Source organism: Neofelis nebulosa, chromosome 15, assembly GCF_028018385.1.
Source record: "Neofelis nebulosa isolate mNeoNeb1 chromosome 15, mNeoNeb1.pri, whole genome shotgun sequence".
In the NCBI taxonomy this organism is placed as follows: Eukaryota; Metazoa; Chordata; class Mammalia; order Carnivora; family Felidae; genus Neofelis; species Neofelis nebulosa.
The window spans coordinates 54,418,175-54,441,081 of NC_080796.1; the positions used below are offsets into that span (position 1 = coordinate 54,418,175).

The 22,907-nt window shown below is 36.0% G+C and overlaps 1 protein-coding gene across 2 annotated transcripts in view; it reads right to left on the minus strand.

The window, feature by feature from the left end:
* CDC73 (cell division cycle 73) overlaps positions 1–22,907 on the minus strand; it is a 135,041-nt gene that overhangs the window by 109,786 nt on the left and 2,348 nt on the right. For both annotated transcript variants that reach the window (XM_058700586.1, XM_058700587.1), the window contains exons 2-6: positions 21,907–22,012; positions 18,952–19,021; positions 12,923–12,985; positions 12,786–12,838; positions 8,407–8,495 (exon numbers count right to left, since the gene is read on the minus strand). In XM_058700586.1, coding sequence (XP_058556569.1) covers positions 8,407–8,495; positions 12,786–12,838; positions 12,923–12,985; positions 18,952–19,021; positions 21,907–22,012 — 381 coding nt within the window. The remainder of the gene's footprint in view (positions 1–8,406; positions 8,496–12,785; positions 12,839–12,922; positions 12,986–18,951; positions 19,022–21,906; positions 22,013–22,907) is intronic.

Genomic DNA, 22,907 nt, shown 5'->3' on the forward strand with positions numbered 1-22,907 from the left:
ATCAAAGCAAATACATTCCTAAATTATAATTAAAGTGAATTGAACTTTCAATCACTGGAGTTTTACTTCCACCTAAAATCAAGGAGCAAAGACTTGATTAACCCTCCTGCTTCGAAACCAGTCAAAAATACATTAAAGAGTAACTTACTAAATACCTGGTATCAAGCAGTAAGAGACCATGATCTATGACAAATGAAAACCAGAATAAGTGAGCCCTATGAATGCTGCAGTTTACACCCTTGAAAGTTTCCAGAAATGGCACAGGGAGGAGAATCCAGGCAAAACTAAGTGGATTACCTGAGCTGAGAAATGGAGCTGAGAGTCCAGCAAAACCAAAGTGGCTGGAATTCAGAGGCCTAAGTACTGGAGAAGAAAGAGCTACACTGAAGTATACAGTATTCCAGAATACTGATTAGCACAGGAATATGAGGAAATAAAAATTGGGTATAGAAACCAGCCAAAAGGATTAAAGGGAACAATGCCCAGAGCTCACAGAGGGTAAAGATTAGTTCCTGTTCCCACAAGCAGAATGAAAACCTCACACCTCTGGGGCAGTAGGTACTCTGAATGATCGTGTACAGGCAATGGGTGGGGAATAATTATCTTAAGTGAACGCTGCTCACATAACAAATCTTAAAACCAGACACAAAAGGAACAAACTATTTCCAAGTGATTTTACTATATCCCAAAACAAAACTAAAGAAAATTTAGGAAAATTCAAAAACAATTATAAATTGACACAGATGGAGGATTAGCAAAGACATTAAAATAATTATTGTAACTCTATTCTACACATTCAACAAATTAAAAAGAGACATGGAGTATATATTTAACCAACTTATAGAGATAAAAAAAAATATGATGGATACAAATATATCACAAATATAACCACAGAAGAAAGTTATTAAACTATCCAAGTGAATAGAAAAAACCCAAATATGTGAAAAAACAGAAATTTTCTCAATTCAATAAAAATTATGAACAAAACATTCCCTGAAAAAGCTCAATGGGCCTCAAGCACAAAAACCATTAAGAAAACACCAAGTTATGGGACAATTAAACAGCTCAAAACCTGTAATAGAGAAAACTTTTAAAGTAGCCAGAGGAAAAAAAGACACATTTCATTAAAAAATTTAAAAATTTAAAAAACACTGATGATAGACTTCTCATCAACAACAATGTAATCAAGGAGACAATGGTACATCTTTAAAGTAGAGATGGACCTGACTTACAATGGTAAGTAACTTACAATTTTTCAACTTTACGTGATGCAAAAGAGATATGCATTCAGTAGAAACCGTGATCCAAATTATCACTTTTTCGCAGGCTAGTGGTATGACGCTCTCTCGTGATACGTGCAATGGCAGCAAGCCACAGCTCTCAGTCAGCCGTGCGATCACCATGATAAATAACTGATACTTAAGATCATTCTGTACCCATCCATCTATTCTGTTTTATACTTTCAGTACAGTATTCAATAAATTACATGAAATATTCGACACTTTATTATACAATAGGCTTTATATTAGATGACTTTGCCCAACTGCAGGCTAATGAAAGTGCTCTAAGCATATTTAAAGTAGCCGAGGTTAAGCAATGACGTTTGGTAGGTAAGGTGTATTAAACGCATTTTGGGCTTATGACATTTTCTACTTACAATGGGTTTATGAGGATGTAACTCATCATAGTCAAAGATTTGTCCTTAAGAGGATATAGCTTAAGAATTTTATATCCAGTCAAAATCCTTAAAAAAAAAAAAAAGGCAAAATAAAAACTTCTTTAGCAATAAAAAAGTTGAGGGGCACCTGGGTGGCTCGGTTAAGTGTCCAATTTCAGCTCAGGTCATGATCTCACAATCTGTGAGTTCAAGCCCCTGCCTGGGGCTCTGTGCTGACACACAAATCCTCTTCAGATCCTCTGTGCCCTCTCTCTCTGCCCCTCCCCCACTTGTGCACATGCACTCTCTCTCTCTCAAAAACATATAAACTTATTTTTAAAAAGGTTGAAAGAATTAATCACCAGCAGGTCTACATAAGAAGAAATGTGAAAAGGAGTCTTTCAAGAATAGAAAAAAACAGGTTAAGAGGATCTGCACAAAAAAATGAAGAACAATGGCAATGGTATCTATAAATACATAATATTTTTTTCTTACTTAAATCTCTTTAAAAAAGAACTCTTTAAACAAGAACATGCATACGTCTAAGTATTTTAAGGTACCCATATGATATATGAAGTAGCCTAACACTTGCAGGTAGACTGTGATGCTATAAACCACACACAGAAAAAGTCCTAAAGCAAACACTAATAACAAAACGTAACTAGTAAGCCAACAGATATAAGAAAAAACAGAATTATAACAAATATTCATTTATTCCAAAAATAGGACAAAGAAGAGACCAATAAAAAATAAGCAAAATGAACTAAAATTAACCATATCAATAATCACACTAAGTATAAAAGATCTAAACACAAAAAAGGCACTTAAAACTATAGACAGGTTAAAAGTAAAAGGATTCCAGTTTTCAGGATGAAGAGAGTTTTGGACATGGTTGCACAACAATATGAAAGTACTCAAGACTATGAACTGCACACTTTAAAACAGCTACAATGATAGGGGTGCCTGGGTGGCTGAGTCGGATAAGCGTCCAACTCCTGATTTTAGTTCAGGTCATGATCTCACTGTTCATGAGTTGAAGCCCTACCTATCTTGGGCTCTGCACTGTGAGCACAGAGGTTCTCTCTCTCCCCTCTCTCTCTCTGCCTTTATCCTGCTTGCTCTCTCTCTCTCTCAAAATAAATAAACTTAAAATTTTTTAAATAATAAAAATAAAAAAATAAGTTACAATGATAAATTTTATGTTATGTGTTTTTTTACCACAATTTGTTTCAGAAAGTAAAAGAATAAAGAGATATCATAAGCCAAAAAAAAGCTGGAGGAGTGTCTAGGTGAATTATGAGAAAGTAAATTTTTTCAACAAAAAATATTGCTAGGGATAAAGGTCATTTTATAACGATAAGAAGATTCGTTCATCAAGAGAACAGAATGCTAAACATTTACACCTAATAACAGAGCTTCAAAGTAGTCAGAGAACAAAATCTGATAGAAATGCAAGGAAAAATAGACAAATCCACAGCCAAAGAGTTCAATAATTCTATCTTGATAATAATACAAGTAAGACAGAAAATAAGGATATAGAAGACTTGATTAACACTATCAACAAAGTTGACCTTCCTGCCCATTGCAAGACACTGCAAAATAACAGCAGAATAAACATTCTTTTCAAGTGCCTACAGAAAAGACCATATTTGGGGCCAAAAAACAAGTTTTAATACTTATCAAAGGATTCAAAGTCATATAAATATAACCATACTTTGTAACAGACTGTTTGAAATAAGTAACAAAGATCTCTAGAAAACCCCAAATATTTGGAAACTAAACACCTCATTTAAAAACAATCCATGAGTCAAAGAAGAAATCACAAGGGAAATTAGAAATTTTGAACTGAATGAAAATGAAAACACAACATACCAAAACATGAGATGCCATGAAGGCAGTACTTACAGTGGAAGCTGAAGTTATTGATTTTCCTCTAAGAAACTATAAAAAATAGAGCATATTAAACCCAGAGTAAGCAAAACAAAGTAAATCATAAAGATCAGAACAGAAATTGAAGAATCAAAAACAAAGGGAAAAGAAAAAAAAAAACTAAAGAGGAAAATCCCAATCGGATTCTTTGAAAAGATCAATAAAATTGATCAATTTTGGTTGGACAATAAAGAAACTAACAGAAAACACACAATTGCTAATATCAAAGAATGAAAGAGGGGACATCATTATAGATCTTAGACAACATAAAAGGAAATTATGAACAACCTTACGACAATAAACTGAACAATATAGATGAAACAGACAAACTCTTTCAAAGAAACATTCAAAGGACAGAAAGAGAAAAAAGAGAGAGGACCAGAATAAACATATAACTATTAAACTGAACATGTAGTTGAAAATCTTATGTGAAATAAATAAAAATAAAGAAAACTATAGTACAGACGATTTTACTAATAAATTTTCCCAAATGCAGGAAGAAATAATACTAATTCTAAACAAAGTTTTCCAGAAAATTGAAGAAAAGGAAATACTTTCCAACTCATTCTGAGCTGGATTATCTTGATAGGAATTATCTTGATAAGAAACAAGACCAAGACATCGTAAGAAAACTACAGACCTCATGAACATAGGTACAAAATTTCTATATAAATTTTTAAAGTATAGTTCAATGACATATAACAAAAATACATCATGATCATGGTAAGCAACTAGTGAAATGATTATTAACAACATCCCCCTCTTGGCATTCACACTCGTGTAATCCTCTTCCTATGTGTATGTGTGGGCTAAACCTTGCTTCTAAAAATTAAAATGCTGTACAAGTGACAGGGTGTCACTCCGAAGATTTGGCTATAAAAAACTTCTATCTTGCTTGACAGCTCTCTTCCACTCTTACTTGCTCACTCTGATGAAGCAAGATATAATACCGTGAAATATTCTATGGAGACCAAATGTGGCAAAGAACGAAGAGAGTCCTCTAGATAACATCTGAGGAACTGAAGTATTAGTCTAACAACCAGTAAGGAACTAAATTATGCCAACAAGCACATGAGTGTGCTTAGAAGTAGATCCTTCTCCTATCAAGCCTACACATGAGAACACAAACCTGGTCAACACCTTAATTGAAACTCTGTGAGAGGCCCTAAAGCAGAGTCACTCCAAGACTCCTGACCCACAGAAAGCTGTAAGACAATCAACATACTTTCTGGGGCACTTGGGTAGCTCAGTCAGTTAAGCATGTGACTCTTGTTTTCAGCTCAGGTCATGATCTCATGGTTTGTGGGTCAGAGTCCCACATCAGGCTCCATGCTGACAGCACAGGGCCTGCTTGGGATTCTCTCTCTCCCTCCCTCTCTCTGTGTCCCACCCTTGCTCACTCTCAAAATAAACTTTAAAAATAAATAAACATGTGCTGTTTAAGCCACTATGTTTCAGGTTAATTTGTTATGCAGCAAGACAATAAAATAATGAAGTAAAGGGGTGCCTGGGTGGCACAGTCGGTTAAGTGACTCTAGATCTCAGCTCAGGTAATGATCTCAGTTCGTGAGTTCAAGCCCCAAACTGGGCTCTATGCTGATGGCGTAGGGCCTGCTTGTGATTCTGTCTCTCCTTCTCTCTGCCCCTCCTCCACTTGTTCCCTCTCTCAAAATATATAAACTTAAAAAAATAAATAAATAAATGAAGTAGAATTAATCAATGAAAATGCAAACATCAAAACATTAATTTACCATATTAACAAAAAAGAAAAACTACATGATCAATTCAGTAGAATCAGAAAAAGCATGTGACAATAGCTAACATTCCTTCCTGATAAACTATCAGCAAACTAGGAACAAAAAGATACTTCCTCAACCTGCTGAAGGCTATCTAACAAAAAAACCTAAGCTAACATGCTTAATGGTTAAAGACTGCTTTCCCCTAAGATGAGGAATGAGGTAAGAATGTCTAATCTCACTGCTTCTTCAACATCAGATTAATAAGCAATTAGTGAGTCTAGCCAGTGCAATTAGACAAGAAACATAAGGCATCCAGTTTAGAAAGAAAAAAAGAAAAAAGAAAAAAAATGTATTTTATATGTAGACAACATAATTATCTATGTAGAAAAATTAATGATAGCTACAAAAAAGTTACAAGAACTAATCAATGAGTTTAACATGACTGCAGGATACAAGATCCATACCCAAAAATCAACTGTATTTCTATACTAGCAGTAAATCAAGAATTGATATATTTTTAAAATATCACTTACAATAGCACCAAAAAGTATGAAATACAACAAAAAGACGTATAAGACCTATACACTGAAAACCATGAAACGTTTAAAGAAATTAAAGATCTAAATACCTCTCCATTACTAGAAGGGAAAATAAGTACATCTTGTTCATAAGTCAGAAGACTCAAATTTTTAAGATAGCAATTCTCAAATTGGTCTATAGATTTAATGCAATTCCAATCAAATCCCAGTAAGTTTTTTGTAGGAACTGACACGTTAACTCCAAAACTCATGCGGAAATGCAAAGAACCTAAAAGAGCAAAAACATCCTTGAAACAGAAAAACAAAGTTGGAAAGCTAACACTATCTGATTTTAAAACTAATGAAACAGTTTGGCACTGGCAAAAAGACAAACAGATGAACAGTATAGAATGGATCCAGAAACAACTGATTTTTTACACAAGTGCAAAGAATTAACTGGACACCAGTAACACTGAAACTATTGGGCGTAACTGGCACAAAACTGAACTTCAATACCTACATCGTAAAAAATGAATGAATTTTGAGCCATACTGTGCACCCCATTCAAAAATTTTAACTAAAGGTAGATCACAGACTTAAATGTAAAACCTAGAGGTGCCTGGGTAGCTCAGTCAGTTAAGCGTCTGACTTCAGCTCAGGTCATGATCTCGCGTTTTGGGAGTTCAGGCCCTGCATCAGGCTCTGTGCTGACAGATCAGAGCCTGGAGACTGCTTCAGATCCTGTGTCTCCCTCTCTCTCTCTGCCCCGCCCCCATTCGTCGTGCTCTCTCTCAAAAATAATTTTAAAAAATAAAGTAATAATAATAAAAATAAATACATAAATGTAAACCCTAAAATTAAAAAAATTTCTACAAGAAAATACAAGACAGTCTTAGGTGACTTTGTTCAAGCAAAGATTCCTTAATTACAACACCAAAAGATAATTTACAAAAGAATGCACTGATAAATGAGACATCACAAAAATTAAAACAAGCTGCTCTTCAAAAGGCAGCTAGAGAATGTAAAGATAAGTCACAGACTGGGAAAAATACCTGCAAAGCCAATGTCTGAAAAAGGACTTCTATCCAGAACATACAACAAACTTACAAAACCCAATAATAAGAAAACAATCCAATCCAATAAAAAAAAAAAAAAAAGGACAAAAATTTGAACAACCTTCACTAAACATGATATAAGATGGCAAATTAAGCACACAAAAAGATGCTCGTAATTTCATTAATCATGAGGTAAGTGCAAGACAAAATCATAATGAGATATCATCTCATACCTTTTAGCATGGCTAAAATTAAAAAGCCTGATCACACCAAGTGTTGGCAAGGCTGTGAAGAAAGTAGGACTCATATATTCATGGTAGAAATGTGAAATGGTATAATCACTTTGAAAAGTCTGGTGATGTCTTAAAAAGGTAAATCTAAAACAAAACACTACATGATTCAATCATTCCTCCTCTAGGTATTTACTCAGTAAAAATGAAAACTTATGTCCATAAAAAACTTGTATATAAATGATCACAGCTTTAGCTGTAATAACGAAAAAACACCAACAAGTAAAATGTCCATAAACAGTTGCCTAGGAAAACATTGTTACACCTATACAATGGAAAAGAATAAACTACTCACCAATAATAAAGAATGAACTACTGACACATTCAGCAACATGGATGAATCTCAAAATAATTATGCTAAATAAGAGGCCAGACCACCAAAGAAGTATATACTACATAACTCCATTTATACTTAACTCCAGAAAAAAATTAATCAACAGATCATTGGTTTCCTGGAGAGGGAAGGATGTAGGGATAGGTAGAAGTATGAAATCATAAAGGTACAGAAGAAATTTATAGCAGTGATGTTACATTCATGTTCTGGATTATGATGATGGTTTCACAGATGTATACATATGTGAAAGCTTATCAACAAATATGCTTTAAATATGTGCAGCTTCCTGCCATGTTAACCATCTTTAATAAAGCTTTTAAAGATCCGCATTGAATTTTTTAGTTTGGATAGAATTTCCAAAGCACTATATTGTCCCAAGGAAAAATTATGAAGGGATTCTAATTATAGTAAAATTCAGGGATAAACAAAATAATACCACAAGCCAAATCTAGCCATGCTAATTCTCTTATGAACTAGAGCAATCACAGACTGCTTTCCCTACCACAAGCATTAAATAGATGCAAAAAAAAAAAACCCACATGACCTTCAAAGCCAAAAGTATTTAATACGTGTCACTGTACAAAAAAGTTTGCTGACCTCTGCTATAAATCAACAAGAGATCACAAAATAAATGAGTGGCTTGGTTATGGAGTAATTTTAAACAGGAAAGATCAATGTGGTAATAGTACCAAGAACAAGGCTTTCCAGAAAGCATCATTAGCTTTCAATCTCCCCTACCATAAAATAGGCTCACACATCATCTTTTAAACTTAGGGCACAGAAGCACGTAATAAATGCAAAAGGTAAAATTAACATAGATGGCATGTTAATATCTCTTTTTCCATATACACTTATACAACACTTTCTACTAAAGAAAATCTTACCTGATCTGCTCAGTCTGTACAATCCCTTCTTTGTGACCCTCCAAACGAGCAGCCAATCTTTCTTTATCAAGACGCACACACTCTTCATCCTGAAAATAATCGCTGGTTAGTGAATATTCTAAATTTTTATTTAACTTTTATTTATTTTGAGAGATAGTGCGTGCAAGTGGGGGAGGGGCAGAGAGCGAGGGGGACAGAGGATATGAAGCAGGCTCTGTGTTGACAGGCTGATAGCAGTGAACCCAATGTGGGGCTCAAACTCACTGTGAGATCATGACCTGAGCCGAAGTTGGATGCTTAACTGACTGAGGAACCCAGGTGGCCCTTTATTTAACTTTTAGAACAACAAAAAAAACTATATGTAACTTTTCTTTACATAAGTTCCTGCCTATAACTTTCTAGGCATCACTGGCCTTAAATCAACTCAACTTTAAGATTACTTTTAGTTACATAAATACAAGTTGGGGGGGGGCGCCTGGGTGGCTCAGTTGGTCAAGCGACTGACTGATTTTGGTTCAACAGGTCATGATCCCAAGGTGGTGGGATCAAGCCCTGCACCAGGCTCTGTGCTGAGTGTGAAGGCCTACTTAAGATTCCCAGTCTCTCTCCCACTGCCCCTCTTCCCTGTTTGCAAGCTCTCTCTCTCCCTCTCTCAACTAAAATTAATGAAAAAATAATGATAAATAAGTAAATATTAGATGACTGATTAAACTGATCACTGATTAAACTGTAGAACTGATTAAAAGCTTACCAAAGAACTTCAGCAACTTTTTTTTAATGTTTATTTACTTATTTTGAAGGAAAAAGAGACACACAGAGAGGGCAAGTGGGGGGAGGGGCGGAGAGATGAGAGAGAATCCCAAACAGGCTCCACTGTCAGCCTGTCAGATGGAGCCCAACACAGGGTAGGGCTCAATCTCACCAAGCCTGAGATCATGATCTGAGTCAAAATCAAGAGTCAGACGCTTAAAGGGCGCCTGGGTGCCCCAGTCACTTAAGCAGCAGACTCTTGATTTTGGCTCAGGAGTTTGAGCCCCAAGTCAGGCTCCTTTGTGTGCTGCCGATGTGGGGCCTGCTGGGGATTCTGCCTTGCCCCCTCTATCTATCCCTTCCCCGGTTGTTTTCTCTCTTAAAAATAAACTTTAAATTTAAAGAGTCAGATGCTTAACCAACTGAGCCACCCAGGTGTTCCACAGCAGCTTTTTTCTTCCTATAATGTAACACAGCTACTTTTATTCATAAAAATACACCACAAATAAATTCCTTCTCTTCAGAAAAGTTGATTAGTAAATTTTATGAAAAGCCCTCACCACAGTCAAAAATTTCATTTTGGAGCTAGTTTTTTGCATCTGTTGCCCCAGGTCGTAAATCCATCAGAATTTCTGATGACAGGAAGTGTAGCTTTAATAGTTTTCAAAGCATGTTCCTCGGAACATTAGGCTTTTCCTACAAACTGACCCATGGGACACTGCTCTGAATTCAATCTTGGTAGCTCAGCTTTTTTCTAACCTGCATGTTAGAATTTCAGGTAAAATTTACTCTGAAATATGTTCATTTAAAACCAAAACTTGATTGGGGCACTTGCACGGCTCAGTCGGTTAAGCGTCCAACTTTGGCTCAGGTCATGATCTCACGGTTCATGAGTTCGAGCCCTGCATCTAGCTCTGTGCTGACAGCTCAGAGTCTGGAGCCTGCTTCAGATTCTGTGTCTCCCCCTCTCGCTGCCCCTCCCCCACTCAAGCTCGCTTGCTCTCAAAAATAAAAACATTAAAAAAAACAAAACAAAACTTGATCTAGTTCACTGCCCACATTCAACAAATGAGACAACTGAGGAAATGAGTCAGTGTTTATGGCTAACAAAATATGATATTGTATAAATCGCAATCAGTATACTCAAGAGATCTAAAAAGATGCTCTGCTCCAATTCATGCTCTATTATTAACCTATCATTTAAAACAGACATATTGCTGACATGAACACAAAGTATTTTAGCAAACTGCATTAAATTTTAGACATCTGTAATGAAGGTCCAGCACAAGGAACTCAAGTTCCTTAGGAAACTACTGATTTTAAAGACAACTGCAGCCTAGACTTTAATAAGTTCAGAATCTTTGCCCTCAAGGTTTCTCTCTCTGAGCCTAGTGCCTTGCAGGTTCCCAACATACACGCAGTGAACTAAAAACTGTTAATGTAACATAACTGTTTATGTAACTCTTTTAACTCTATAAATACTCTGGAAAGAATTTTATTATGCTATTTCTTGTTGATTTTCAAGTTAATGGTATCCAGGCAAATCAGCATTTCTGACATGTTCAATTGTTTTCCAAATAATTAAAACTGTAAATTTCGGGTTTTTCCAAGTAATTAGTATCTTTAAATTCACTCATTTTGTTCACAGTGGGTCCCAATCTTCCTTCATACAGAGAGAACAGGTGGAAACTCATTTTACTGCTACAAAATTTGTAATCAGTATATATAGTGGAATGGCTAGGAGCCAGACCGTCTAGGCTCTATTCCTGGTTCTGTGAACCTCAGCAAGTAACTTGTTCCGTCTGAGGTGTTTGCTCATTGATGGCATGCACAAGACTGCCAACTTCAGAAGGTTGTGGCTTAGGATTACACAAGCTAATATAAAGTGTACAAAACGTCACCCAGAACAGATTAGGAACAATGAGCTAACTATCATTACTATCCTTAACTAAAATACCATGTCCATGTCTCAGAGTTTGCTTAATGAAAATTACGTTGTTTTGAAATTAATTAAAATTACACTGTTTCAGCATCAAATTTTGTCAATGAATATATAAAGATTACATGTCGACAACTCTGTCCCTTTAACAGTTACCTTTTTATCCTTAATTGTGGATGCTCTGCTGTTTATGTAGTAGGCCAAAGGTACACCTGTTTGATTTTTATACAAGTGTGAAAAGAAGAGTTATGGTTTCTAGTAATGTTAAATTAATGATGACTACAAGTGTTATTTCCTATACTGTTAATTGGTACTCATTTCTCAGATTTTAAGTGTATCTCTAGTACCTAATCTTCCATTTGCACTGGGTTTTATATGTAACTGATCTGAGACTTGTCAAAAATTTTAGGGGCGCCTGGGTGGCGCAGTCGGTTAAGCATCCGACTTCAGCCAGGTCACGATCTCGCGGTCCGTGAGTTCGAGCCCCGCGTCAGGCTCTGGGCTGATGGCTCGGAGCCTGGAGCCTGTTTCCGATTCTGTGTCTCCCTCTCTCTCTGCCCCTCCCCCGTTCATGCTCTGTCTCTCTGTCCCAAAAATAAATAAAAAAAAAATGTTGAAAAAAATTTAAAAAAAAAAAAAAAAATTTTAAATAAAGAGTCTTATACTCATATAATTAAAATTTCCAAGGCTTAACTGTCTTATGCTTCTTTCTAAAGTTAACTGAATTTCTCATACAGGTTCTATTTCATGTGAACTATCCTTATTTACCAATATTAGTATTCCACTGCTGGCTAAGCATCCGACTTTAACTCAGGTCATGATCTCATGGTTCATGAGCTCGAGCCCTGCATCCGGCTCTCTGATGACAGCTCAGAGCCTGGAGCCTGCCTCGGATTCCGTGTCTCCCTCTCTCCACCCTCCCCCGCTCATGCTTGTTCTCTCTCCCTCTCAAAAATAAATAACGTTAAAAAAAAAAAAAAAAAAAAAAAAGAGTACAGCAAATTCTCATACCATGTTATTCCAGGGATAGGCAAACTACAACCCAAAGGTAGGCTCACCACCTGTTTTATAAAATTTTACTGAAATACAGTCCTGTCAGTTCATTTACGTATTGCTTATGCCTGCTTTCACACTATGATAGCAGGGTGGAATAGCTGAACAGAAACTAAATGGCCCAAAAAGCCTAAAATATTTACTATCTGGACTTTTACAGAAGAAATTTCCCAACTCCTGATGAAGCCCAACATTTTCATCAAAGAGGCAAAGAAAAATAAAGTGATATGTCCACCACACAGTTTGTACATAAAAGATCTTTTTTTTTTTTTTTAAATGTTTGTTTATTTTTGAGAGAGACAGAATAAGAGTGGGTTGGGGCAGAGAGAGGGGGAGGCACAGAACCCGAAGCAGGCTCCAGGCTCTGAGCTGTCAGCACAGAGCCTGACACGGGGCTCGAACTCACAAGCAGTGAGATCATGACCTGAGCTGAAGCTGGACGTTCAACCGACTGAGCCACCCAGGCGCCCCTGTAAAAGATCTTAAATTATACCTCAACTGCTATTAATCAAACACTCATAATACTACAATTTTTCCAGAAAAAAACTCCTAGGACTACTATGAAAAAGAATTTGTATTCATATACAATCTCAATTTTGTAACACTACAATTCATATTTAAAATAAAATTCCATTACCTCAATTCGTGGTTTCTTTGCTTCTGCTAAAACTTCATCTGCAGCTCTTTTGACTTTAAGAAAAAAAAAAGAAAAGTAAATATATGGTTTTGGAGTAAGTTTTTAAAAGTTCAATATAAATACACAGCAAAACATACCTTGGGTAGATCGCTGAAGACCTATTTCTAGAGGGGCACTTCTGTCTATGCTTGCTGATGTTGCTGAAGATTTAAAAAGATTTAGGTGAGAAGCTCAATATTTGAACACATATACTAGACATTATTACAAGTAAAATGCTCAATATTTGTAATTTCTTACTTTATATGTATAATTTCCTAAGGGGGAAAAAAGTTTTAAAGCAGCTTTGTAAAACAGTTTATTATAAAAGACTAATTTATATTTAAAAGTCTTTAAAAGACAAATTATTTTTAACAATTTAGCTTACAAATTACTGCGATGACTGAAATTAACTGGTCACTTCAAAGAACATATACTCCATTACCACACATGTACATAAAATGTATCTAAACATAAATACATATCCATAGGGAAAGGTTTTTTTTTAAGTTAGCATTCACTTCAAAAATGCAAATTTTAGTTATTCACAATTGGTAGAAAAAACACTGCAATTACTTTTTATTTTTTTTATTAAAAATTTTTATTAATGTTTATTTATTTTTGAGAGAAGAGAGAGAAAGTGTGAGCAGAGAAGTGGCAGAGAGAGAGGGAGACACGAAATCCAAAGCAGGCTCCAGGCTTTAAGCTGTCAACACAGAACCCGACGTGGGGCTTAAACTCACGAACTGTGAGGTCATGACCTGAACCAAAGTCAGACGCTTAACCAACTAAGCCACCCAGGCGCCCTGCAATTACTTTTTAAATTAAGTCATTTAAATTGTGAAAGGTTGAAAATAATGCAACTAGTCCCATCTACCTAGTTCCCACCACCCTACATGACTATTTAAGTCTTGAGTGTATCTTTCTAGAGGTTCTTTCTGTAGATACAAGAAATACAAACTTATACTTTTATTCCCCCCCCCTTTTAAATTTTTTTAATGTTTATGGGGGGTGGGGAGGAGCGCAAGAGAGAAAGGAGAGACAAAATCCCCCAAAACTGTGAGATCATGATCTTAGCCAAAACCATGAGTTAGATGCTTAACTGACTGAGCCACCTACATGTCCCTTTCCCCTTTTTCACATAAAAGATAGCATACTATATACACTGTCCTGAACCTTTTTTTTTTTTTTATCCTAACAAAAGAGCTCTAGCATACTGATATGTGGAGCATTCTTTCTTTTTAAAGCTACATAGCATTACCGATATAATCAGGAACTGGTTCTTTCAAAGAATTAATAAAATTGAAAACTCCTAGCCAAACTTAACAAAAAAGGAGAGGACTCAAATAAATGAAATCAAGAAACAAAGGAAAGATCACAATCACAACTGCAGAAATACAATTATAAGAGAATATTATGAACAATTATATGCCAACAAATAGGGCAATCTGGAAGAAATGGATAAATTCTTAGAAACATATAAACTACCAAAACTGAAAAAGAAATAGAAAATTTGAACAAACAAGGTGCCTGGGTGGCTCATTTGGTTGCGTGTCCGACTTCAGCTCAGGTCATGATCTCACAGGTCGTGAGTTCAAGCCCTAGTTTGGGGCTCTCTGCTCTAAGCACAGAGTCCACTTCAGATCTTCTGCACCCCCTTTGCCCCTCCCCCGGCTGGCACTCTCTCAATAATAATTACAAATTTTTTTTAATTAAAAAAAAAAAAAAAACAGAAAATTTGAACAGACCCATAACCAGCAAAGAAACTGAATCAGTAAAAAAAATCTCTCAACAAACAGTCCAAGACAGGGTGGCTTCCCAGGGGAATTCTACCAAACATTTAAAGAAGAGTTAATACCTATTCTTTCAAAAAATTGAAATGGAAGGAAAATCTCCAAACTCATTCTATGAGGCCACCATCATCTTGATTCCAAAACCAAAGACCTCACTAAAAGAATGACAGACCAGGGGCGCCTGGGTGGCGCAGTCGGTTAAGCGTCCGACTTCAGCCAGGTCACGATCTCGCGGTCCGTGAGTTCAAGCCCCGCGTCAGGCTCTGGGCCGATGGCTCGGAGCCTGGAGCCTGTTTCCGATTCTGTGTCTCCCTCTCTCTCTGCCCCTCCCCCGTTCATGCTCTGTCTCTCTCTGTCCCAAAAATAAATAAAAAACGTTGAAAAAAAAAAATTTAAAAAAAAAAAAAAAAAAAAGAATGACAGACCAATATTCCTGACGAACATGGATGCAAACATTCTCAACAAGATACCACCAAATCAAATCCAACAGTACATTAAAACAATTATTCACCGTAATCAAGTGGGATTTATTACTGGGCTGCAGGGCTGGTTCAATATCCACCAATAACTTAACATGATACACCACATTAATAAAAGAAACGATAAGAACAACATGATCCTCTCAACAGATGTAGAAAACGCATTTGACAAAATACAGCATCCTTTCTTGATAAAAACCCTCAAGAAAGTAGGGATAGAAGGAACACACCTCAATATCATAAAGGCCATATACAAAAAAGAACCACAGTTAATATCATTCTCAATGGGGAAAAACTGAGAGCTTTTCCCCTAAGGTCAGGAACATGACAGGGATGTCCACTCCTACAACTGTTGTTCAATACAGTACTAGAAGTCCTAGCCTCAGCAATCAGACAACAAAAAGAAATAAAGGCACCCAAACCAGCAAGGAAAAAGTCAAACTTTCACAGTTCACAGAAGACAGGATACTCTATATGGAAAACCCGAAAGACTCAGACTCCATCAAAAATTTGCTAGAACTGATAGATGAATTCAGCAAAGTCACAGGATATAAAATCAATGTACAGCTATCTGTTGCATTTCTATAATCAATAATGAATCAGCAGAAAGAGAAATCAAGGAATCGATCCCATTTACAATTGCACCAAAACCCGTAAAATATCTAGGAATAAACCTAACCAAAGAAGGAAAAGATCGGTACTCTGAAAAATATAGAACACTTATTATGAAAGAAACTGAAGAAAACACAAAGAAATGAGAACTATCGCATGCTCATGGATTGAAAAACAGACACTGTTATAATGTCTACACCACCCAAAGCAATCTACAAATTCAATACAATCCCTATCAAAATACCACCAGAATTTTTCACTGAGCTAGAACAAACAATCCTAAAATTTATATGGAACCAGAAAATATCCCAAATAGCCAAACTAATGTTGAAGAAAAAAAAAAAAAAAGCAAAGTGGGAGGCATCACAATTCCAGACTTCAGCTGTATTACAAAGCTGTATTCATCAAGACAGTACGGTACCAGCACAAAAACACACACATAGATCAATGGAACAGAATAGAGACCCCAGAAATGGCCCCACAACTCTATGGTCAACTAATCTTCAACAAAGCAGGAAAGAATATTCAATGGAAAAAAGTCTCTTCAACAAATGGTGTTGGGAAAACTGGACCATGATGAAACTGGACCACTTTCTTACACCATACACAAAAATAAACTCAAAATGGATGAAAGACCTAAACATGAGACAGGAAACCACCAAAATCCTAGAGAACACAGGCAGCAATTTCTTTGACCTTGGCCATAGCAACTTCTTACTAGACACGTCTCTGGAGGCGAGGGCAACAAAACCAAACGTGAACTATTGGGATTTCATCAAGATAAAAAACTTCTGCACAGCGAAGGAAACAATCAACAAAACTAAAAGGCAGCCTACAGAATGGGAGAAGACATTTGCAACCAAAATATTGGATAAAGTGCTAGTATCCAAAATCTATAAAGAACTTATAAAACTCAACACCCAAAAAATAAATAATCCAGTTAAGAAATGGGGAGAAGACATGAACAGACTTTTCTCCAAAGAAGACATACAAATGGGAAACAGACACATGAAAAAATGCTCAACATCACTTATCATCAGGGAAATACAAATGAAAACCACAGTGAGATACCATTTCACACCTGTCAGAATGGCAAAAATTAACAACTTAGGAAACGGCAGGTATTGGAGAAGACACAGAGAAAGGGGAACCCTCTTGCACTATCGGTGGGAATGCAAACTGGTGCAACCACTCCGGAAAAGTGTGGAAGTTCCTCAAAAAGTTAAAAACAGAACGACTCTATGACCCAGCAATTGCACTACTTTAAGAATAACCACTCAATAAGTGCTTGCTGAATGTTCAGAGGACAGTACAGAAAGATAATACTCTTGAGCATGGTCTTTCCATTATGCAAAAGACTCCATGCAAATCAGTATTACTGTTAAAGTCATGGAACTCAATATGTAACAAGACAGCTATTAGTGACTTAAAGGTAGTAAACACTCCAAGAAAGGTTACGACCAAACAGTCTCATACTGATTTATTCATACTATCATATGATTATATCAATGTATTCATACTCACCGATTTATATTCTATTAATTGTACCAACTTATAATTTTATTCATATTCTTTAAGACAGCAAATTAATGATTACTCACTTATACAGGTAAGCACCTACTATTAACCACTGTTCTAAATACTGGGTATTTAACAACTACCTGCCCCCTTAGAATTTACCCTCTAGTGGGGCAGACAAATAATATATAAGTAAACCAAGATATAATTTCAAGTCAATGTAAGGGATTTGACAAAATATAAATTAGGAAGATACTATACACAGATGAATGTATGTGGAAAAACAACACTATCTTCTTTTTTAGAGTGATAAGTTCTTTCTGACAGATTATTAAAGCACAGATTGAGGTGGTAAAAAGTAAGACATGTGACAATGTAGAGAAACAGAACTGAACACAAAAAATAACAAGTACAAAGGCTTGAAAAGTCAGGATAGTTAAAAGAATCAGTAAGACTGGACCGTTGTGAGCAAATGAAAGTTGGAAGAAGATGAGGCCACAGATATTTAGGCAGAAGCAAAATCACATAGATCAGGATAAGGAGTATGAGCTTTATCCTACATGTGACGGGAAGCCACCGGATGGACTTGAGCAGGTAAGTGAATCAAGCTTATATGTGTTTTTCAAAACAGGTCACTCTAGTGGGTAGGCAAAGACTATACTAGAAAATACAGAGTAGAGTACTGTGAAAAGGCTATACAACTCTAAAGGGGAAGGATGGAACATAGTGGGAGTAGAATGGTTAAGAAACTCATCCTTTTAAAGAAAAGGACCTGCTCACAAAATGAGATGTGAGAAAAAAGTAATCAAAGATTTCCCCAGGGTTTCTGGCCTCAGCAACTACATGAATGGTATGCCATTTACTGAGATGGGAACAGTGGGAGACCAGACCTATTTTGTTTGAGGGGAGAAGGGAAAGAGGAAATTGGCATTCTATTTCAGATACATTGAATTTCAGATACCTATTAAATATCCAAGGAAAGATGTGGAGTGGATTTATAATTTGAAGCTTAGAAATAGGATGAATATAAGGAAGTAAGCAAAAGAAAATGAGAGATGGACAATGAATAGAAAGAGAACCAAAAGAATCAGGTGCCCCAAATGCCAAGCTAAGAAAGGGTTTCCAAAAGGAAGCAGTCAACAGTATCTAATGCTGTTGAGAGATCAAGCAAGATACAGATAAGAGAGACCCAAGGAATGAGTAACCCTTAAGTCAGTGTTAACCACACAACAGTGATATAAGTGGGACATGAACAGGAAAGCCAAACCGGAATGGATTCAAGAGGGAAGCAGTGATATCACACAACTGTTACAAAGAATTTTGCAATAAAAAGGAAAAAAACAAACAGTACAGTAGATAGTAGGAATGGGGGGGGGGGGTCAAAAAACCATTTTTAAATGAGATCTTGCTGTATGCACTTTAAAGGGAATGATGCAGAGGAAAAAAGAGGAAGATGATGATGCAAGGCAGAAGCAATAATTTACAAAAGCAGAGTCTTTGAGAGTGTGAAAGGAAATGGAATCTACAGACAGAGAAGTGGTGACTGGTCTTAGGAATGAAGGTAGTGTATTCACCATAACAGAAAAGAAAGGAGAGAATATGCACATAGCTGCTGAAGGTTAATTTTTTAGTGGAAATACAAATTCTCTTCCCATTGCTTCTTATTTCACAGGAGAAAGAAAGAAACAATGGTTATTTAGGAGTGAGAGCAATTTAAAAATTACTCACATGCTTCACCATTGAGATATCCAAGCAGATCTTTTCGGTCAGGTCTTCTAACCACAGGAATATTTTCAGTCTGAAATCAAAATTTTTAATTAGTGATCAAATCAACAACAATTACAAGAAATATAATAAAAACAAACATTGTGTAATATCTGAATTTTATTCCAACAGATCTTGGTAATATTTATTCAGAATCTTACCTTTAAAGAACTACTAGGCTAAAAAAATCTAACCCAAGTCTTCAAAAATTTTAAGGATATTAATTTTTAATAACTTCATTCTTGAAATTCAATTAAGATACCTAAAAGATAATCATTAGAAACAATGACCAATCCCTCTTCAAAATATCAATTCCAGTCTTTTTTGTTCCCTTGGCTTACTTTAAGCATTTTTTTATTTTATTCGTGATACTTTGCATGCATATTTGAGGTAATTATCTTTTTAGTCCCATTGCTTGATCATTACATGCAATGTTTCCAAAGTGCTTTCTTTTCTCAAACACAAAACAGACATCTCAAAATATTCTACTTGAATTCTGAAATACACTAACTTAGCCATAAAAACTAAATTTTCAAAACAATAGGTGTAGTGTTTAAGCGTGGGAAAAAATTTAGGACATTATACAGCAAAACAATGTCAGTTGCTTACTTTCATGCTACATATTTCTTTATCTTTGAATGCATACAAATTCTGTAAGGAAGGGGAAAAGACTAAAAAATTAAATCTGGAAAATGTACCTATTTTGGTAAAATGGATAATTTTCCTTAAATCTCCTACATTAGCCATTGTAAAGAGGTGTACTGACAAATAGAGCTGTATACTTTAGTCACCAGGACATCTTGAGGCCATGAATTCAATGAATCCTGTAATTACCACAATTTTCAATATCATTTTTATAATGTAAACAAACAACTAAGGGGCACCTGAGTGGCTCAGTCAGTTAAGCGTCTGGCGTCAGCTCAGGTCATGATCTCATGGTTCGTGGGTTCAAGCCCCACGTTGAGCTCTGTGATGATGGCTCAGAGCCTGGAGCCTGCTTCAGATTCTGTAACTCCCTCTCTTTCTGTCCCTCCCGTTCGTGCTCTCTCAACAATAAATAAACATTAAAAAAAAAAAAAAAATTAAAAAAAAAAACTATAAGAAAGCCTGGTGGCTGCAAGATTATATAATTAAAACCCCTTTGTCACTTTATATACACAATGATAAATAACCAGAATCCTTAGTAACTTTGGCTATTTACCTTATATTGTGTACTAATTACATTTCACTTCAAACATTCTGCACACACTCCCTGATGATAGAGATTAACTATATTTAATCATTTAAAATTAACCTTTTTTCTAAAGGGTAGGCTAAATTTTAATTTCTGCTAGGAGTATAAGCATTTAAGAGCCCACAGGTTTTTGTGTGCTTGTTTTTAAAAACTAGTCTACATGAAGTATCACAAATACCTAAAAGATTTGAATTAATTTTGTTAACTTACTGTTTCTAAGTCTGATAACATACTTCATTATTTGGTTAATAATGAATTATGGACATAATACAGCCAACTGAAAAAGATGTAAGTCTACTCACACTAAAATAGGAGCTATGGGTCCAGAAAACTTACATCAGACATGGTCTGCTCACAAGAAAGGGCAAGTAGCACGGTGGAGGAAAAAAAATTTGTAGAACCCTAGAACTGTAGAATTCTGCCCTTTCAATCTGTCAAGTATTTAAGAAAAACAAAAGACTTAAATCTTATGTGAGCAAGGGTCCTAAGGTCCACAGTAACAATTACAGCCATCAGTTATAGTTATAACCATTTGCCAAGAACATAATCTCTATATATAAACCAAGCATCTGGATCATCTTTATTACCACAAAATGAATGGATATAGCCAACAATACATTCTAATTACTGCCTAATTCAGATTTTAAAGATTTAAGATGAAGTAACATAACTTCATAAAGATGCTGTTATTTTTATCCCACTATTTCCCAAATCTCAATACGTAGTTTCACCCTACATATTATTTTTTTCTATATGTATTAAATGCTGAATATTTCCCATTCAGAAAAGCAGAGTTCAAATACTGAGATGCTGAAGGCAAGAAAAACTGAACACAAATGAATTTATCAATAAAGTTCAAAAGAGGTTTATTAAACAGATTAAAAATTAATTTTAAAGTGGTCTGTTAGGGGCACTTGGGTTTGGTTAGGTCTCCGGCACTTGATTTTGGCTCAGGTCATGACTCATGGTTGTGAGACTGAGCCCCCCATCAGCGTGAAGCCTACCTGGGATTCTCATTCTCTTGCTCACTCGCTCTCTCTCTCTCTCTCTGCTCTTCCCCTGCTCATGTGAACACACACACACACACACACACACACATTCTCTCCCTCTAATAATAAAAATAAAGTTGTCTGTTAATCTTGATTCTGATACCCAAAAAAAGTTTTTTTTAAGTTTATTTATTTTGAGAGAGAGAGGGAGAATGAATGGGGGAGGAGCAGAGAAAGAGAGAATCCCAAACAGGCTCTAAGCTGTCAGCACAGCTTACAAACTCAAACTCACAAACTGTGATATCATGACCTGAGCCAAAATCAAGAGTCAGACGCTTAACCAACTGAGCCACCCAGGCACACCCCAAAAAAGTATTCTTGAGATCAGAGTTCTGAATATCAGGGTCCTTCTACAGGCTTATATATTTTTTTTAATATTCCTATAAATATCTTCAAAACTTCTGTTCTTGTAAACAGTGCCCACATTTTACATGAAAGTCACAGATCTAAAAACATGCAAAGATCTAAAAACATGCAAAGATCTAATTTTGAACTTCCAGTAGGCTTTCATACAGATGAACCTTTTATTTTTTTGATTTGAAACCCATGAGGGAAGTGATCCATGCCAAATAATACCTATTAACCAAAACAAAAAAAAACAAAAAAAAATTAAGTTTTAAAATGAATTTTACTTACGGCGGCACGTCGGACATAAACAGGATGAGAAAGGTGCACATTATTAAGTAGAAACAAGATAGAATCCAATGTGTAATACTCTCTGGGCTGGCCTTCCTTTCCAGTCCTGAAATAATTAAGATTTTTACTCAATTTTAATTCAACTCCTTAGACTTGTATGTATGAATTTATCTATATTCACTTTGCTACTCAAGAATGGATTTAACATGGTTAAGAAAAATACACATAAAGTATGAAATCTAGTAAGCGGAACTGTCATTAAAGTAAAAGAACACAAAGGTAGAAAATGAAAAAAAAAAGGGGCGCCTGGGTGGCGCAGTCGGTTAAGCGTCCGACTTCAGCCAGGTCACGATCTCGCGGTCCGTGAGTTCGAGCCCCACGTCAGGCTCTGGGCTGATGGCTCGGAGCCTGGAGCCTGTTTCGGATTCTGTGTCTCCCTCTCTCTCTGCCCCTCCCCCGTTCATGCTCTGTCTCTCTCTGTCCCAAAAATAAATAAAAAAAAAAAAAAAAAAAGAAAATGAAAAAAAAAGAAAGCACACCATATTCATACTCTAAGGTACTACACACTTTTTAGAATTTGGCCCAAACTTCATTCTGGTCTTTGCCAATAAAGAGAGAAACCTAGTCAGTTACAGAGTGGAGAGAATCCACAAGAGAAAAACTGATTAGAAGAAGCACAACTCTAAACTTACTAGAAATTTATTCTTTGTCTCCTAAATAAGATACTGCTAAAGAACATCCTTAACATTCTTACAGCAAACACAATAATAAATTTCAGAGGTATAATTTTTTTTTTTAATTTTTTTTAACGTTTATTTATTTTTGAGACAGAGACAGAGCATGAACGGGGGAGGGTCAGAGAGAGAGGGAGACACAGAATCTGAACAGGCTCTGAGCTGTAAGCACAGAGCCTGACGCGGGGCTCGAACTCATGGACCGCGAGATCATGACCTGAGCTGAAGTCGGATTAGACGACTGAGCCACCCAGGCGCCCCTCAGAG